The following is a 19882-nucleotide window of genomic DNA, read 5'->3' as shown; positions in this document are numbered from 1 at the left end:
CACAGTTACTGTCCCTCCACACATACGACTCAGTTCTGCTTCTATGCCCCAGCTTTGTTTACTTTTTCCCACCGAGGCTTCTAGACTTCTGATTGGCCAACATTTCTGCACGGTTAGGAATCTAGCGCCACCTGCTGCTTTGGCATGTTCATAGCAGCGTTTTCCTTCATTTCTCCCTTTATGTGTGGACGGGATTATTTTTTAAAACGAAAACGGAAAATCTCCGTTTTCAAAAATACCCGTGTACGCGTGGACGTAGCCTCAGTCTCTGACTGGAAGCGCTAATTCGTCATTCGGCTTTTGTCAGACTAAAGTAACTGTTAAAACTGTTTGAAAAGCTCAGCTATACAACAAGGAGAGATTGAGAATTTCCTTTTAGTTCTCAGTTTATTTGATATTGACAAAAGTTAGTCAGTTTTGTCTGATCTTCTGTAAAACAAACTAAGATTTATTTTTAGAATTAATATTTTGTTTCTAAGTGGAATTGACAATTTAGTCTGTTTCGTTTGTTCTATTTTGAAACTTAAACGCTTTAGCGGCTGCCTTTTGTGTAGTTTGCAATATTTGCCTTTATTTATCTGAAAAAGTCTCATGTTCCTTAAGTACATCTACCCTGTTGAACTTATTATGGGAAATAAATATTTAAATAAAAACAAGCTGCTGATTATTTCACATTTTACTTGTGAGCAACGGCACATTTAAATCTTACAAATATAGTTATTTGGCTTATATCGTAATAGATATCGTTATCGCCTGAAATGAAAAAAACATATCGTGATATGAAAAAATCTCATATCGCCCAGCTCTACATATATCTCACCAAATTGGAGTATTAGAAGTCTCAATTGTGTTTAAGTGGTTGGTTGGCTGGTTTATGAATAAGCCTGCTGGGAACCTCTGGGCCTCCACCACAGGGGCACTCTGCTGCTCGCTTATTGCCAGGGAACAGGACCGGTGTTGACCAAAACTTGTTGGATTTTAATTAATTGCCCCCATCACAGTTTGCCTTTCTTTCTTTCAGCCTTTCTCTCTTTGCTCTCCTCTGCCACTCTGGGCACTTCACCACATCCAATCACTGACTTTACAAACAGCAAACTTTCTTTTGGTAAACTGCTGCTGCCTGCCAAGTGCTGTGGGGTGGTCAAGATGTTCCTTTGATGGTTGGTTGTTTTTTGTGGAAAGCCTTAATGATTCCATCCAGTGCTCAAACTTGGCTGGAAACCGGTTCAATCATGTTCTGGGCTTTAGAATAGCTTCTTTGACGGCTGGTGCCAAACTTGACCAAATTGTGCCCATTCACGATTGAGTTATTTGGATGTCTTCACCACAAGGAGTGGTTCAAGACAGTCCTGGCTTGTGACTGGATGGACACCGGAGTGTAGCCAAAGCCTAATTAATTACAGTCAGTTAAAAGAGATGAAAGCCTAGTAAAACCTAGTTAGCTAAGCAGTCAAGCTTATTGAATTGCCTTTTTAAGCCTCAAGTAGTAGTATTTGTTGTTGTCGTTGGTCTCTGCATCACCCAATCATTTGATTATGTAACGCTGCTTCTGTGGTTGCAGTCCAGGGTGCAATTACAGAAAGTTCACTTTAAAATTAGTTGTTTACAACTTCCAGGGAAACAACCAGTATTCAAGATGAAGTGTGTGTTTTCTGAGTTCTATTTAATTTACAGTCAGCCATGACATATAATTGGTCTCTTAAGCTCTAAAGTACATAAATATTTGCTATCCTTGTACCTTTGATCCAAAGATGTATTTAAAATTAGAAAGGCTACAGCTGAATTACAAAAGTTCCCTGTCTTTTAAAAATTGCACATGCTATAAATACTAAACAATTAAAAAAAAAACAGCATAATGTGATTAGACTAAATTAATTGTGCATAAAACGTAAACAAAACAGTTTTTCTGTAGCTGTCAGATTGCAGCTTCATCTTTTTGGGCTTCAGCCATGACAGTCTGTCTCTTCTTGGCAGTCGCAGCCTGTCTGGCAATCACACTGTCTGTCTGCCCAGTTGAGCTCTTCATGGGTAATCGTTTACTATGGCGCAGAGTCAAAGGTATAATATGGGCCAAGGCATTCATAGGTCAGTGGAATGCTTCAGCAGTGACTACAGTGACCCATGGGCTCCAACTTCAGATAACATAAATACTAACTGTAAAAATATTTACCAGTATTTTTAGCATTTCTGAAAACGTTATCTTCAATAATTTAAATTACAATCAGGTGCCCCTTCAATTCGACAAATATCCAGATGCTCATTTAAAAGAGAAACTGAAACTGGAGTGTTTATTGAACCTTTTGTTTAATTTAAAAAAAAAGAAATTAATGATCAGTTTAATTTGTATCATTTTTGCTACCATTGCTGGCATTTTTGTGTAATTTACGGCAATGTGTTATTTTGCGATTCATTTATGGGTTTTTTTAGGGGTGAAAAAAACTTCTGACAAGATGTTACATAAACTCACAAAACCCATGTATCAAATATGGTATTTATGAATCCCTTGTGGCAGGACCATTTTATTGTAATGTAAAACCAGAGATTAGCCACTTCAGGAAATGTTGACAGTGATCTTTTTTTCTAATACAATTTTATCAGCGCCATCTATCATGGTTTGCCTAGTCAAAGGGATCAGATTTTGTCAGAGGATTCACGGCCATCTGTCATTGTATATCATATTTAAAATCCAAAGCAGACAAATGCAGGTCAGCGGCAATCTGTAGTAAATAATATGTTTTGATAGTCTCTGATTAGAAAGCAATGTAAGGCTCTAAAACGTGTGCGTGCAAACCCAGGAATTCCCAAGCAACCGTCTCATCGAGTCAAGAGTCATTATAAGCAGTAAGTCTATTCTGTTCTGCACCACTGCGCCGCACTGCCTGCAGCTTCTGTCGGGCAGCATGAATAAGGAAAAAGGCACTTAAATATCTAACATTAACCGCATCATCTGAATGAAAAGACAGGAGACATGACAGGCTCTTCTGCTTGCCAACTTGAAGCGATGCAATGGTAATGTAACCTGGGATGGAAATATTTGGGGCTTACATTACATCGCCCTTAGCTACTTTTATTGCTGACTTTCTCAGATTTCATCTATGAAAGTTGGTAATGATGCCTTAACTATTATCTAAGGTACCACACAGGAATTGCTTTCCTTTAACTCCTAACTTGATTTTGCTTCTTTTTCATAATTTCTTTGTAAAATGTTTTGATGTGTCTTTTATTCTATCTTCCATTTCAGTCATACTGACAGATGAAGAGGTTCAACGGAAAAGGGACATGATAATGAAGAGAAAAGAGGAGGAGGCAGCCCGAGAGGCCATGAGGCCCCGGCTGAATGAGGAACAGGCTCGGATCATCTCCTGCCTGGTGGAAGCTCACCACAAGACCTACGATGCCTCCTATTCTGACTTCACACGCTTTAGGGTTAGTCCTGTGAAAAGTTACTTTCTTTCTTCACACCTGCCAGAGGTCCTGGGTTAAAATCTGAGACAAGCCCCCACTTGTTAAGTTCTCCTGAAAAAGTCCAAGGGGTGTGGGAAAGTAAAAAGTGTCCGGTTTGAAAAAAAGAGACATGGAAGGAAAATTGTTAAAGTTTTAAAAAATGAATAATTAAACTTAAAGAGATGGACGAGCTGCTATCGCCTTCAAAAGAAAGAAAACATAACAAAAGCCTCTCTGGCACTCTGGCGTCATGGGCCACATAAAGCCCAGTTTGACCTTAAGATGGGATAAAGGAAAATCTCCTCTCTTTCAGTGCAAATATGTTTAACTACACATGAAATCACTGAGATGTGCAATTTTAACTGCATGTCTCAGGTTTCGACATGAAAAATGTGCAAAATTACAGAAAAAAGTAGCTCACTGCCCAGAGTCTCCTGTATTTCTAAAACATAAAGTTTCTATATTTCTATAGATGGTTAATGACAGAAACATTTCTGTCATGTAATTGTTTATGTACTACTTAGTTCAGTTGATTTAGCATGAACGACCATGGGGGAGGAGAAACTGTAAAACTTACAGTTAAAAGTCCAAAAATGTATGCCCCTCTTTCACGTTTTCCAGCCTTCCAGTGGGTCTGACTGGAGTCTTTGCTGGGCTGACTCTGGTCCGGAGGCCTTATGTTTGACACCCCTGCACTAGCGCTCTCTATTCTCTGGTCTTAATTGCTGAGTAGAGTCAGCTGTACAAAAAGGCTAGCACCTTACCCACGACCATACAGGGTAAAACCACAGCAGGCCCTACTAGGACAGTGACAGCTCACTTTATGATTAGTGGAGCAAATTCATTTTGTTTTCCAAATGACTATGGGTGTACCAGGTGTCATGTGTCATGACCTGGTACACACAGGATGAAAGCATGGAATCAGATCTGTCTTTTACTTTGTGCCTAATGAATATGATTAGATTAAATTTGTCTGCAGTAAAACATCAGGAATTGCTGCAATGTGTTAACACCACAGCAAGCCCCATTCATTATTACTGAGCGTTAACTCTTACACAATTACACTGACTTGAGCTGGACATGTATATGTGAGGTGACATACTTTAATCACAGTTTCCACTTATGCATATTTTTCACAGAAAATAATTATAAGTAACAATGAAGCAAATATTTTTGAATGAGTAATGAGAATTTGAGAACATGATTTTGGTACTTTTTGGTAATGTCACTGTTTTATATACAAAAATAGAGCTAATAGAGCAACAGTGTTGTGCCATGTGTGCCGACCAGGTTAGCTGTTTAATAGTTCACTGTTGTTGAAACGTGGGCTTTATTGAAATTCATCAAAGTGTTCTTCAGTGATCAGTGATTACATCAGCTGCTGGTGAGGCAGGGGCTGTTTTTGCTTGTTCTTTGTTTTTTTGGTAACCCCAGTACATACAGGAAATTTTCAGAACACGGTGTTCATGCACACTGTGCGGCAAACCTGACATTTCTAATTCTATTATGTGAAGCTTTATTACTTTATTATTGCGACTGCTATTCTGAGTAAAACCTCAAATAGAAAAAGAACAGTTCCAGCAGTCCCTGCTCCTGTGACACAGACCTGTGGTGTGTTGTGATTACTTGGACTTTTGGAGCCCATGAAAACAAGCCAAGCAGCACTGGGTAATATTAATGCTTGTGTTTACGTGTGTGTTTGCAGCCCCCGGTACGCGAAGGCCCGGTTACACGCAGTGCCAGCAGAGCTGCCTCTCTTCACTCACTCTCTGATGCCTCGTCTGACTCATTCAACCACTCACTTGGTGAGACAATAAAGGGTCCCTCTTCTCTTGTGTGTTTTATCAATCAGGGTTAGGACACAAGGACCCAGCTGTGAAGAGATCTATTGATTAAAAATAATAATAACTAAGCTCCATTTTGCGGTTGTATCACACCAGCTGCATTGTCAGTGAGCTCCTGGATCATACCCACTGTGGAAAACAAACAGACCCAATAAAGGAATACTCATATTTGCAGTTACAAGAAATATGAGGGGTGCTTGTGCCCACTGTTAGTCATACTGACTCACTGATGCTCCACAGTGAAGCTGTAGTGATTGTACTGATCTTGAGCTGCTGTGTGTCAATCTTTTTTAGAATTTGTTGCTTCTTTGCCATATCGGCCAAACAGAATACACTTAATACCTTTCATTAAATTACTTAAAAGTCTTTGGTGCATTTATTATTTAAACCCATCGGTTCAAGGTGAACTCACTTGCCATCTCCGCTGTGTAACCGGTAACTTGCTCTTTGCTATTTCTGTCCGTTCTAAATGTTTTCTTGTAATCCCTCCCTTCCTTCCCCACCCTGTTCCCTTTTCCCCCCTTCCTCCTTTATCAACTTGTCTCCTAATCCCCTCCTTGAGCAGAGTCAGTGGACACCAAAATGAACTTCAGCAACCTGTTAATGATGTACCAAGATGGCGCAAGTAGTCCAGACTCCAGTGAAGAGGACACAAAACTTTCCATGCTGCCCCACCTGGCTGACCTGGTGTCCTACAGCATTCAGAAGGTTATAGGCTTTGCCAAGATGATCCCAGGCTTCAGGTACCAATTAAAGCCTCTAATGAGATTTGCCAAGAAAGTACATTAAAGCATTTTGTTATTTTTGTAACTAATATTTTTAAAAAGATGGATTCATCTAATTTGCCATAATTTACCAACAGTTGCTAAACACTATATAATGTTAGCTTTATTTGGGTTTACGTGGGTCCCAATGCACCGATAAAATAGCTGATCAGCTATTTCGGTAGATTACTCATTTGATTCACTAAGAAAACATAAACATAAATGCTAAAAATTTGGCCATTCTAACTTTCAATATGTACGGATTAACTGAATCTGCTAATTTGGCTATGGAAGATTCTAAAGAACATTTTCAGTTTCTTTTTTCCCACATAGATTTCATTTCCATAGACATGAGACCAATAAAGTGATTGGCAGATTATTCAGTAATCTGACTGAACATATAATTTGAATACTTTGTTGTGAATGTAATTGAAATGTCTTAGAGACAAAGCAGACTGCTTAATCTGATCCAATTAGAGATAAGCAGGAAAATTGCTGGGCTCAGAGGGGCTCTGATTGCTAGACGTCTCATACCATAAAGCCGCTAATATTCTAGCAATCTTATTCTCAATGCCATTAACTAAGTTTCTGATATGTTTTTTTATGGACTCGTTACAGTATATCCATGTTATATTTTCATTTTTAAAATTAAATTTGCAAGAATTTCAAGCAAACTTTCTTCACTTTTTCACTATGGGCTCTTTTCACCAAAGTTTTGAGGTGGCACATGAATTTAATTAATTTTGAAATAAGACTAACATGATAAAATGTAGAACAGGTGAAGCACTGTCAATACTTTCCCGATGCATTGTAAATTCTGGTGCATCCAATGGGTAGCACATAGACGATGCCCCACCCACATGAAGGGCCCGGTTGTTTGCTGGGCATTACCGAGTAAGGCGAGATGCTATTATCAACCCCCAAACAAACATGCTCTTCCAAGAATACTCCAGAACAGGCTGTAGCTTTATAAATACATGCAGAGCAGAGATAAATTTGTAAATGTATGCACATACAGAGACGATGAAACAGAAGAATAAACATGGAATACTGTATCTCTCACATGGGTGTGCATAACGCATACATGTCTGCATCTTGGGAAACAATAATGGCTCATGGATAAGTAAGGTCTATGCTGTGAGGCCCAAATGAAGAAGTTTGGGATTTCTTTGTCAACTTTCTTTTTTTCTTTTCTTTCTGTAGGCATAATTATAGACACATTTAAATAGTGTTTAGATCCTTGGTATATAAAAACAAAGGAAAAAAAAATCTGATTTCATTCAGCAGTGATGGCATGAACATGTAGATAAAAGGTCTGTGGTTCTCTTACATTTGCATCTGCTTGCATCAGTGAATGCAGATGCACATACTTTTAGTTCTGTTTGCAAAGATCTCTGTTGCTAAAGTACCTGTTAAAAATACATTGTTTTATTTCTTGTTCTACTATCTCTCTACCTCACAGACGAACAGTTATTTGTGTATATAGGTGGTTAAGTGGAACTCGTCAGATGGAACAGGGTCATGTGTATTCTGGGGACAAGAAAGTTTTGGGTTTTTTATTAGCACGCTTAATTTGCATCAATTAAAATGTAAAGTTTGTTTGCAGCCAGTGTTTGTTACCGTGCACGTGTACCGCTATATAACAGTACAATCTGACCCATTTCCAAACTTACTACATGCACTATTTGTTTCTTTGGCTTTTTGTTTTTAAACAAAACACTTTACAGTTAAAACTGTATTTTAAATATATTTACCCATGATTAATTCACAATTTATGATAATCTATTATTATTTTATTTGCTCTTGTATGGGTTATTCATGAAGTTATACATGTATAACTTTGTATGGTTAATGCATTATGAAGGCACTATTTCTCTCAGGGCTTCAAAAAGTAAAGTAAACCAAAGAAAACACCTTCTTCTTCTGTCCCAGGTCCAGATTCACTGATTTGACAGTGCTTGTGCCTGACTGAACCAGTGTAGTGTGACTCATGCTTTTATCTGTAACTGTGTGTGTTGTACAGAGACCTGACAGCAGAGGACCAGATCGCTCTTTTAAAGTCAAGTGCCATTGAGATCATCATGCTGCGTTCAAACCAGTCATTCAGTCTGGAAGACATGTCCTGGAGCTGTGGAGGACCTGACTTTAAGTATTGCATCACCGATGTGACAAAGGGTTGGTTTCCTCTCATTCATGTAGCAGCTGCACAGTAGAACTAAAGCATCGGTGACTGCATTTCATGTTTACAGTATGTATTTTTAAAGAAGCATGTACAGAGCGTGTAAGAGACCATGCTTATCTGTTATATATACTCTTAAAACATGGAGTCCTCTTCTTGAGTCACTGCTCTGGAGGCATTGGTGAATAATAGCTTTACACACTCCCAGGTATAGAGTGTTAATTGTTGAAGCTGGTGACACAGCTGGGATTATTTTTCTCCCAGTTTATATAACAGTCTTACAAGGATCCCCCACACTCGGCTTTTTACGCACACTTGCACATTACTGTGAGGTTTCAATTTCAGGTATTTTCAGCCACAAGCGCACACTCTGTGCTTATTCACTCGTACATGAAGGGCAGGTAGCGATGTTCTCTGTCCGCAAAATCGAAATACACATAGAGACCAGGTGTGTTTTCATTCATAAGCACAATGTACTAACAGTGAGTGTGTGTCATCCTTCACAGCGGGTCACACTCTGGAGCTGTTGGAGCCGCTGGTGAAATTCCAAGTCGGTCTGAAGAAACTCAACCTGCACGAGGAGGAGCACGTGCTGCTGATGGCCATCTGCCTGCTCTCCCCAGGTACTGCCGCTGCTGTTTGTGTGTTCGTCCGTGCCTTCATTGTCTTGGAGTATTTCCAGCTGAGCCATGCTTTAAAGATTGAGAATAGAGATTAGAGATGGTTAGTGGTTCGTTTCACTACTAACAACACCGTATCATCAAAGTGTGAACAGCATGGCGCAGGGTGTGTGTCGCATTCTCTTTCCGACCTAGATTCCTCCTATAGTTGTGTGCTGCCAGTAACACAAGAAAAAGCTTTTCCTGGAAGACCAAATGTGCTGTTCAGTACATTAAAGCATGAGGTTACAAAACAGTGTGGGAAGCAGAAGTTTGCATGCTGTAAATGACAAGTTTGAACCAGTGAATGAACATTAGGAGTATCAAATCCCTGAATCACAGAAAGAATCTGTCAAGCAGCAGGGTCATTTGTAGAGAATGTACACCATTTCAAAAACAGTTTGTTTTGTTTTCCTTGAGACTCGAGAGCCTCAGGGACACACTATTTGTATCAAAGCAACAGCACTTAGAAAGTAGCCGCAGTTAGAAATTAAATTCTTTGAGGGAGGGAAAAAAATCATTAGTTCTGTCCTTGTTCTCTGTTGCTATTATGTTGAAAGTAATCCAATATAAACTTGTTATCTACACATCTTTAGTTACAGTACACACTCTGTGGTGCAGATTTCTAAGCACACAGAAAAGAAAAAGGTTCAAAATATATTTATCCAGTAATAAGAAAGACTAACAGTGACAGACGTGTGATCAAGACCCAGAACATCCCATCACCATGGCCCTTACACGTCTCAGACACTAACTGATAGCAGACAGTGTTCTTTTTATAAACCTGTTCATATACAATACTGTGCAATACTGTGGGGTCTCAAGGCAAGCTTTCTTTCCTATTTTTTTTTAAATGTCCTTTATAGTCGTTTCTGATGATTAAGGACCTTGAAGTGCACTTTATACATTTTTTGTTCTTTACTTCTTTGCTTTAAACATATTGAGTCCCCCTGCTGGTGATGCAGCTTCTGCATGTGTGTCCATTTCATGTTTTAAAGAGGCAAAGTGTGAAATGGACTCGACGTACCGGCGTGTCTATTACATGTTTTGCCGTGATACTGGGTTGATGGGTAATATCTTCTGATGAATCACTTTGTTGGTGCTAGAATTATGTAGGCCTTTTTTATGCTTGAATGCTTGATAGGTCATTATGATTGGGTTAACTATCAAACTTACAAGAAAATGTGAGGGATGGCTCAAAACTTTTGCACAACATTTTATACAAAGCAGGTAAATGTTTTCTGTTAGAGCAGCAACATTGTTGTACAATCTATGAAAAAACTGTTTATAGTTCAATTTGAAATGCACACTAGACAGCTGATGCATTTTTCTTGAAGAGACAGTAAGAGCGTCTGTGCGTCAGCTGTCTCTGCTGAGTGCAGGGAGGATATTACAGAGTGAAGATAACAGCAAACATTCCTGAAAAGAGACATTCTCCCACGTCATTAATCACGTCTTGTACACGTGTATATAAAGATCCTAAAGTCTGAGTCAAGCATGAGGAGCATATTTAACACAGAAATGAGACAGAAGTAATAATAATGATAATAATGGATTGCATTTATATAGCGCTTTTCGGCAACAGTGTTAAGTAATTGATATGATAATTACATAAATTTTATGATCAAATCAAACTTTTTATTAACAGGGAGCATGATACCAGCCTACATGTCTGTAGGCTGGTAGCATTACTACTTAACATTTAAATTCAGTATTTTCAAAAACAAAACAATTAAATGTTCTGAAATATGTTTTCTTTCTCGTTCCATCCACCCACACCTCCCGTCTCCAATCTCACCCTGCTGCTCCCTCTTTAATTTTCTCTGTGCTTCTGTCTGATTATGCCTTTCCGTCCACGCCCCCACCTCGTTTGTTGTGTGACCTTGCTCACGATGGGCTATACTCTCCACTCCCTCCACCCTCTTTGTTCTCCCATGTCAGATCGTCCCGGTGTCCAAGACCATGCCCGCATCGAGCAGCTCCAGGACGACCTGTCCGAAGTGCTGCAGGCCTACATCCGAGTCAACCACCCAGGTGGACGTCTGCTCTACGCCAAGATGATCCAGAAGCTGGCTGACCTGCGCAGCCTGAACGAGGAGCACTCCAAGCAGTACCGCTCGCTCTCCTTCCAGCCCGAGCACAGCATGCAGCTGACCCCGCTGGTGCTGGAAGTGTTTGGCAGCGAGGTGTCATAGCGGTGGAGGAGGCCTGGGTGGATGCATTCACACGCTCGTAACACAGAGGATGAGTAACCAACCCCTGCTGCCTTTTCCCCAAGAACGCCACTGCCCTCATAAAAACCTGGGCATGTGGGAGAAAGATGGATATTCTGACAGGTAGACAGTAATCTTCACCTCTTCATCATCTCTTCATCCTCCTAACCTCAAGCTACAAGACTCAGACAACTGGACCTCTGGATTTACAAAAATGAAACACACTAAACAGGTTCTTGCTTTCTGTTGCACTTGGATAATCAGATTTTATTTTTGCTTCTGGATTTGCAAACACTGTACAGAATCAGATTTCATTAGATCACTCAGATATCCAGACTCTTTGACATCCTGGTCCTCTCTCCATCCCCAAACTCCAAAAATCACCCCTTTATCATGATGGCCTTTCCTCAAAAACTACTAGATTCCTGCCGCTTTTCCTGCAGTGGGATGGACACAAATGTCTCATCCTCTTTGTAACATTGCTCCATGTTCACGCCATTGCCACAATACACAGGAGCAAATGCACAGATTTACTTTCATTACCCATGCTGGGTGATAAACTCGGTTTAGATAGCTATTAACTCTTGTTGGTTTACAGTTTTCAAAAGCAAAGACATCCAAATATATTAAATATCAGAAGCCATCGGCAAGCTTACAGTAATCTCATAGAAATACAAAGTGAGAGTGGAGCAGGCGTGTTTCCCTGTGAATCTGTGCATGTAGTCTCAGATAGTGTAATAGACTGAAGAAGGACATTTAAGTAGGAAAGCGTCAGGATGGGAATGGTGGGAAGGAAGGAGGAAACGAGGTTGGATAAATGGAGGCAGGTGCTACAGATGATGGAATTCCTTTTTCACAGGACAAAAAGGAATTTAGTAAAAAAGAATGTATGTATAAAGCTATATAAATATAAATGATACGTATAAGCTGACATATATGGGAAAACATGGTTGCTTCCATGGAAGCAAATAGTTCTGACTATTGTACTATGTAGAGGATTTGAAGGCCTCTCCTCTGTTGTGTGTGTGTGTGTGTGTGTGTGTGTGTGTGTGTGTGTGTGTGTGTGTGTGTGTGTGTGTGTGTGTGTATAGGGCATATTTCAAAAGGCAATTACACACACACACTGAGAAGCGTGTGAGGAATCCTTTTATTTGCGAGATACGTGTACAGAGAGGGAGAATATTGATGGACCACTGGGGGGGGGGTGTACAGGCTCTGACTGAGGGTCTAGTGCAGGGAAGCATTTTGGACCTGTGAAGTTTGTAGAGTGACATACGCAAACACAACTTCATGTTGCATGGATAGTGACTATCCAAAAGTATTTGTTCAGCTGGTTAGATTGCTGCTAAGACAGAGCTGCGTAGTTGGAGAGAAACCAGCTACCAGCTGTTGCCTCAGGGAAAAGTTTGTCTGATCATATTGTGTACTTGGTGTTTACGATGTGTGCGGCGTAAGCGTACAATCATGAGTCCGAGATTGTTTTTGAAGCTCTAGGCATCACTGTGATTTCTAATCATACTAAATAACAGCAGGAGGAAGCTAAAAGAGGGACTTTTTGAAATAATAGTTAATGCGAGACTTTGTTTTCTAAGCTTATCTGATCAAAGAAATTACATTAGAGGTCATAATTAATACATTTCAAATGCAGACTCATTGGTGTGAAAGTATCTGCCTTAGCTTTAGTTTGTCTGATTGTTTTTTTCCCCCAAAGTCAGAAAAGTAGCAATATACAGTAGTTTAATGTTGTGAATGAAATCCTGAAGATGCTCTTAGTAGCAGAGTAGCGATACAACGCACGAGAAAGATTTTCTTTATTTGTAAAAAGGTAAACTCAAGCCTCATATCTTTTTATCACATTTGTATAATTTTAACACCAGCCACATAAGCGAGGTTTAGAATGTTAATTTTCAACATCACTACATATCATACATCACATTTCTGTTGACACAGTGTTTGCTCACCCTCATGCAGACCTGGACCACCCCCTTGTGGACAAACTTTGTAAATACCACTTGCTAATTCTGTACATATTTAGAGTTTAACGTAGGATAATATAGGAAGAGAATTCACTTGTTAATGGCGAGATGCTCTGCTATATGCAATTAGGAGTTGAACTCTTATGTTTTATTCTGCTAGAACGGACAGACATGGCAGTTCTGGACAGGTTGCTGAGCTGTTTCAGGGAGAACCAGAGAAGACTGCTGGCTTTTTTTCTTTTTGACATTAAGTGGAAAGAAATGTACCTGTTTTATATGAGTAAAACACCACCACAGCTAAATGAATTCCTACTGAATTGGCCAATATAGTCCCAAATAGTGGACAAACATCAATGAGACTTCGAAAAAATATGTTTTATAATTACAAACACTTCATATGATTAAACATTCCCAGTGGCATTTGTTTTTGAGCATTCCATCTACACAGTATACACACAGTTGGTGTAAGCATCCTAACACACTGGCGGCCTTTGAAACATGCCCAACAGCTCAGTAACTTCTCGCTAGTAAATGTCTTCTCTGTCCATTTCAGGCTTATGGATGTATGTCTTTTTCTCTCTCCTTCTAAAGTCAATCGATAAGCTTCTGACAATTATACAGTATATTCATAATCTTTTCATTTTGGTGAACATCTGATTTTATTTACTGATTTAATTTTGTTCCTTTCAAGACTGTCACTTGTATAGCGTGTCAGAGTTTGCCGTCTTGCTGGCGCTTGGCTTGCTGCGCTGCAGTGTCGTTTTAGTGAAGCAAAGATGAGCAAAGCGGACTCCTGGAGCCGTTTTCCAAGAACAAGCTTCTTCTTCCCTTTTTTTCCCCCTGATATCAAGTGAGTGAAGATGGAATAGCTTTTTCTTAACTCACATAGTGGCTTCATCCTCACATACGGGGAAGGGAAGGAACACTGACACTGATTTTTGTTAATGGAAGGAAAGAAGTCAGTGTCGCTGTTTTCCACCTGGAGCTGTACCATTTTTTTGTGAACGGAGAGGCAGTCCCCAACTCTGTATAGAAAAACAAAAACATCTCCTTCTTCAAACCCTAAACTAACACTGCCTCAACTGACTTTCACAGGACTTAACCAACGCAAACTGTTGCAGCTACAGCATGGGCGTGCCTCTTTTTTCATCAACCATCTAACCACCTCAATAACCAGTTACAGCAGGATTACTCTTCATAGCTTTAACTCAGCAGCGAGTCAAGCTCTACTTTGGAAAACTGTGGTGCACCAAGGGCTGATGGGAGTGTAAGTTTTAGGGGCCACAACTGCTGTGGAATTGTACAGGTCGCTCAAATGTGGAGATGACAACCGAGAATGGCTCCTCTGTCCGGCTCGACCCAGGAAACCTTTGGAGTGGACCTCTAGAAGACTGTGTAGAATCTGTATAGAGGATTAAAGGAGATAAAAGACTTTAAAAAGAGAATTGCCACAGATGTGCAGACTTAGTGACACACTGTGACACTGACTGACTGATACGTCGCCTGTTAAAATCCAAAGCGGGATGTTACCTTTGTCACTGCTCTGCGTCTCGCATCGCAGCTGTTTAAATTCAGATTTGTTTTGTTTTGTTTTAAAGTAATCGTCATTTGCTAAAGAACAGTTGTTGACAGACTTTTTACAGTTACATCTACATCATCTGTTTCAAAAGAAATGAAGGAGAGGGTGATGGTGCGAGAGTCTGCTCACTTGTAAGGATTCCCTATTTAACTTTGCTATGCTGCTGCTGGATGCTGACTCCTCTCTGGAGAAGCCCTACTTGCCATTATTAATGTATATATTTAGGGTTAAACATGAAACATCTGGCTTATACATTTTAACCTAATAGTTGTAGCTGATGCTAGAGGCCGTTAGCGTTCAAAAGAATCCAAACAATGCACAAGTCTCTCGCACCATTACCCCTCCACCCTTCAACCCAGGTCAGCAGCTCCACCTCGGTAGCCTTACTTACAGCAACCTCACTCAGCTGGAAACATTTAACAGATACCTCAGTAATGTACAGGACAACTTTTCACAATAGCCTTCAAGGGAACCAAACATAAACTCATACCACAGATGTACTCAGCACACACCAATACAAACACACACACTACAACTCTCTCCTCAGCAACCTTTGCAGTGTTCATAAGATATACAGGAAACTAGTTGCCAATTGTTGTAAAAAGGTTGTTAGGTAGAATCCTGTTGTGAGTAGGCCAGTGGATCCCAATGTTTCTCAGTGTTAACTTTCACACTCTCGTTTTTTTTCTCTTTACTCACTTGCTGTCATCACTGCTTTGCTCTCTTTTTTCTTCGGACTTTGTCGTCTCTCTGTCTCTGTAAACGGACGACGCACCGCTAAGCTTTAGCAGTGCGTTTAGCCAAACATACTACCTCTCCCTTCTGCACATAAATTTATAAATATATATATTTTTGTCGCAGCATGATTGTGCTTAATATAAAACATCCATTTTTACGTTAACACTAATTTAGAAGTTTTTTGGTGTATATGTACAGTATATTCCTTTTTTTATCTCTTTTTTAAAAAAAATGCTGGATGATATCTATTTTTTTTTTTACTTCAAATTTCTATATAAAATTTTAAACTCACTTAAATCCGAGGCCTCTTTAGCTCCACTTTCTCACCTAAGTGTGTAGATGCATGTTAAAAATGATGCATGAAAGTGAGGCTACATTCAGAGCAGCAGAAAGTGCCAGAATTCTTTTGGATTCTTTTTATGTGTCTCAAAGAGCAGATTTATGTTTTTTAAATTATTATAATTATTATTATTGTTTTACCCAAGAGAGAAAAAAAACCCATTTGTTTAGGTAAATATCTAAATGAGCAACTTATTGGTGGAACAGACATAATTTTGATGAAACAGTAACTTTACAAAGTCCCCTTTACCAAGCAGAAGAGTTGACTCGATAGGTGAAGTTTTGTAGACTGAAGCATCGTATAACAGAACTTTGAAATGACTGAGAGGTAGAGCCTGACTGATTTATTGGCAAGGCGATATTATTGGACTATATTTGCTATTTTTTGTTATCTGCATTTTTAATTGAAAATAGAAATGGAAAGAAGAGACAGAAGAAACACCCTTCAGCCATGTTGCGAACGGTGATATTACATAGTTTTTCCACCAGAGGGCACTTGGCACAAACAACAAGTGGATGATCTGAGGTGAGCTGGATAGAAGGTGAACAAGTGAATAAATAACTACACATAACAAATGTTCAGGAAAGTTGTATGTATCGTGCATACGAAACAAAAATAATCAGCCGATATTTTGGATTATTGGATTTTCATACCACTCGATTTTAGAATCGACCTTGAATATCCTGTATCAGTCAGGCTCTACTGCGAGGTTTGCGGGACCTAAAAACAGTTTATAAAAATTCTGAAGAGAGATGTGTCATAAACTCAGCAAAATAATAGTGACAAGTTTAACATTTATGGAAGTTCATTTTCTTGCTTTCATGAAGCAAGTTAGACGTTTGATTGATACCACTTTGGCTCGGTGCAAATATTAAGCGGCGACTTTGTTTCTGTAACAAGATGTAAAGTTATATAAGCTCCATATTTTACCTCCACCCATACAAACGTTGCTGTTAAAGTGGACCTGTTATGTTTTCCCTATTTGTTTGGGGGGTGGGGCTTGGTATCATTTATATATATACTTATGATGGAAGCTACTCATATTAAATATGGCTGAAGCTTCAAATAATGAATGGCTTATGTACAAGTAATCACTGTGAGCCAAAACCTCAACTCTGTTTTTATACTCCTAGATCTGTATGATGCCTTTGGTCTTGGTGTAAGCTTCACCTAGTTGCTGTACACACTATGTGTGTGTATGAGGGGCAACCAATCAGAAGAAAGTTAGCTTAGGGGGAGGGTTCCCTTAGAGGAAAGGAATGTTTCGAACAGGATGAGCTGTGGCGCTGCACCAAGGACAAGTATAAGCTAAAAGAAGGGATGTTCTTTTTTTATCCTTGAATCATGCCAACTACTCAGTACAGACCAACAATAAAAATATGGGGCTGGAAATAAACATCACAGGTCCACTTTAAGGTAACTGTCTCCAGGATGTAGCTTTATATTAGGCATACAGACATGAGAGTGGTATGAATCTCATTTATACCATTACAAGAAAGCAAGCATCACGCTGCCCCAACAATTCATTTAAACAACAAAGTCACAGAAGGCAAAGGTAAAGTTGAGAGCAGTTAATCAAAGACAAAGCAGGGACAAAATACAAATGAGTGATTTTAAATCAAAACATACTTGACAAACTTGAGTTTCATGAGGCTAATTGATTGCATGTCAAAATAGAGATGGTTCATTATGAGCAGTCAGGAATCGAGTCTCATGGGTTGTTGTATGAAAGTAGCATAAAGCCAGAGAACCTAAGTGCAAACTTTACAAAGAAACCAAAAGAATCTGAGCTCTGCGAAACAAGAGGAAGCTGGTCCCACTTGAGTCTGCTCGTCAGTTAATCAAAATAATACGCTAACAGATGTTTGTCTCTACTGACCCACTGCTGTTGATGAATTCATCCCACACAGTCAGAAACCTCTCAGTCAAACTTATGTAAATGTTGTCAGCTTCAGCTCAGATAATGAGAAATGCAGTTCGACTTTGACAACTTTGTTTTCCCCCTAACATTCAAAATGTAAAAAAATAACTCCCACCACAGTGACCCTCGGACAGCTTTGTTTTCCCGTTACTGTCTGCGTGTGTTTGTGTGTGCGTGTGTTTTCTTTTTCTCTAGTGCCCTTCAGTTGTCTGATAAGCTTTTACAACATTGGGATCCTATTTTAGATACAGTAACAGTTTTGGGTTCTTTTGCATCAAAGTATCATGCACCTGCACCAGCCCAGCACTTCTGCCTTCTTCTAACTCTGAATGCTTCACCTATGTGCTGCTCTCACTTAGCTTTCAAATTAAAGCAGGCCTTTAGAAATATATGATATGAATGACTTAGCGAGACTTCACTGTGGCATTCTAGAAATTAATGGGTCATGTTTCAGCTCACAGCATGTGCTTTTGGTTTTCTAAGGTTCATTTAGCACCCTCATCTGTTGCTGATGGAAATCCTTTGGGAGATGCTTCATTCAATTTGCCTCCTGATTGACGTCATATAGTGTCCTTAAAACTATTATTAGGAGGATTAGTCTTAGTTTACACTTAAACGAGCTGTATTCTGAACAACAGGCTGTGACTCATATGATTCATATGTTGGCTGTGTTTGAACCTAAGGAGAGCGGACAGATAGAAAGCCAGCTTTTCTGTTGTCTAACAGATGGATTTCACTCTAAACAGATTGTCATCTGTTGCATTTCTTTGCTACCTCTTTCAATATGCGCTTACACAGACACACACACACTGAAAACGCTGCACTCAAAGGTCAACATGCACCCATTTGTAACTGACTGTAAGAAGACAGTGAACACATGACACACACTCAAACACACGCACACTTGTGCCCACTTCTTTTCCCTCACCAGCAGTTTTTTGCCAATGATGCACTTGTGTTTTTGTCTCCAAATGCTCTGCAAAACATATGTTTAAAAACATTTTTTTTAAAAATTAGTCATCAAGTTTTATTTTTTTAAAACCTGTAATCTCCATAGTAAGACCTGGGCTAGCCAGGTGCTTAGAAGTGAGTAGGTTTTTCATTCATCTGTATAGAAAGATTCATGTCTTTAAAAATACGAGAGAAAAGAAACATAAATGCACATATATCTCAGCTCAGTTGTACCTTGGTGTGCCTAGAACCCACAGCCTTATTTTGGGACAATATCAGGGGTTTTAACCAGAATACACGATGTTCTGTAGAGGACAGTTGAGTTTTATCGAGTAGCCCTCCCCAACCCTCCCTTTATTTCCACAATCGGTTTTACGATGTGCATGTGGAAGGTGCGCATCCTCCACAGGGTGTGCTATGTCAGTGTTTCAGCTAGTTGTGATACTTTATTTATTCCCCTTTCAGACGACACTTTAGAGTTAAAGCAAACAGAAAAACAAGCAAGAAAAAAAACATTTTGGAGTCTGATTTAATTTTTTTAAATCTAATTTGGCTCTATTAAAAGTCTTTTTAAAGGGTTTCCAGTAGATAACGATCTATTATGTAGGTCTGTGTATTTCTTGTAGAATAAAAATAAAAGTTGAAGTAATAATTGATCTCACCAGAGTCCCAAAATAAGTACTTTTGCTTTCACACATGCACACCACCATGCAGTAAAACTCAGCAGATCTCAGTGCTTTGAGCAGAAATTTGTCTTTTTCAGAATACACAATTGCCAGGGCGCTGCTGTTGATGGCACCATCAATAGCCTTACGTAAAGACAGATAGTGTTATACATACATGAACTAATGTCTCTGTGTGGTATGAATCACCACCTTTTATTTTGTTTTTTGCTCTTTTCTATTTGCTCTTCTCTTTGAAGTTGATCCATTGTACTTTGGTTAAATGCATTGTATTTAGTAAAATACTGATGATGTTTTGGGGAAATCACACAAATAAAACAGCTGTACATAGTGACGCAAAACAGCCCTCGTGTCCTCGCTTCTTTGTGTCGTGCTGTAGAAGAAAACATCGCTTATTTCTAACTTAATGCTGATAAATGAAAACTTTTTTTTTTTCCTAGAAATACATCAGTTTTCACATTTTTAAAAAAATTTGGAACAGCATAATTCAAATTCCTTTTACCTCAGTTAGATTTTTCCATCATTGTGGAAAAAAAACCTGCAAAGTTAAAATGCTATTTGTTTTTTTTAAAGGCACAAATTAGTCCCTGC

The 19882-nt window shown here is 39.2% G+C and overlaps 1 protein-coding gene across 1 annotated transcript in view; it reads left to right on the top strand.

The window, feature by feature from the left end:
• LOC113012800 (vitamin D3 receptor A) overlaps nt 1-19634 on the top strand; it is an 82805-nt gene extending 63171 nt beyond the window's left edge. The window contains exons 5-10 of the mRNA XM_026153118.2: nt 3242-3426; nt 5150-5249; nt 5854-6031; nt 8076-8227; nt 8738-8854; nt 10832-19634. Of these exons, the coding sequence (XP_026008903.1) occupies nt 3242-3426; nt 5150-5249; nt 5854-6031; nt 8076-8227; nt 8738-8854; nt 10832-11085 (986 nt within the window). The 3' untranslated portion in view covers nt 11086-19634. The remainder of the gene's footprint in view (nt 1-3241; nt 3427-5149; nt 5250-5853; nt 6032-8075; nt 8228-8737; nt 8855-10831) is intronic.
• Nucleotides 19635-19882: the final 248 nt, after the last annotated feature.

The sequence above is a fragment of the Astatotilapia calliptera genome, chromosome 20 (assembly GCF_964374335.1).
Source record: "Astatotilapia calliptera chromosome 20, fAstCal68.1, whole genome shotgun sequence".
In the NCBI taxonomy this organism is placed as follows: domain Eukaryota; kingdom Metazoa; phylum Chordata; class Actinopteri; order Cichliformes; family Cichlidae; genus Astatotilapia; species Astatotilapia calliptera.
Note: the sequence above shows the minus strand (reverse complement) of the source record. Positions and strands in the feature narration are given on the sequence as shown.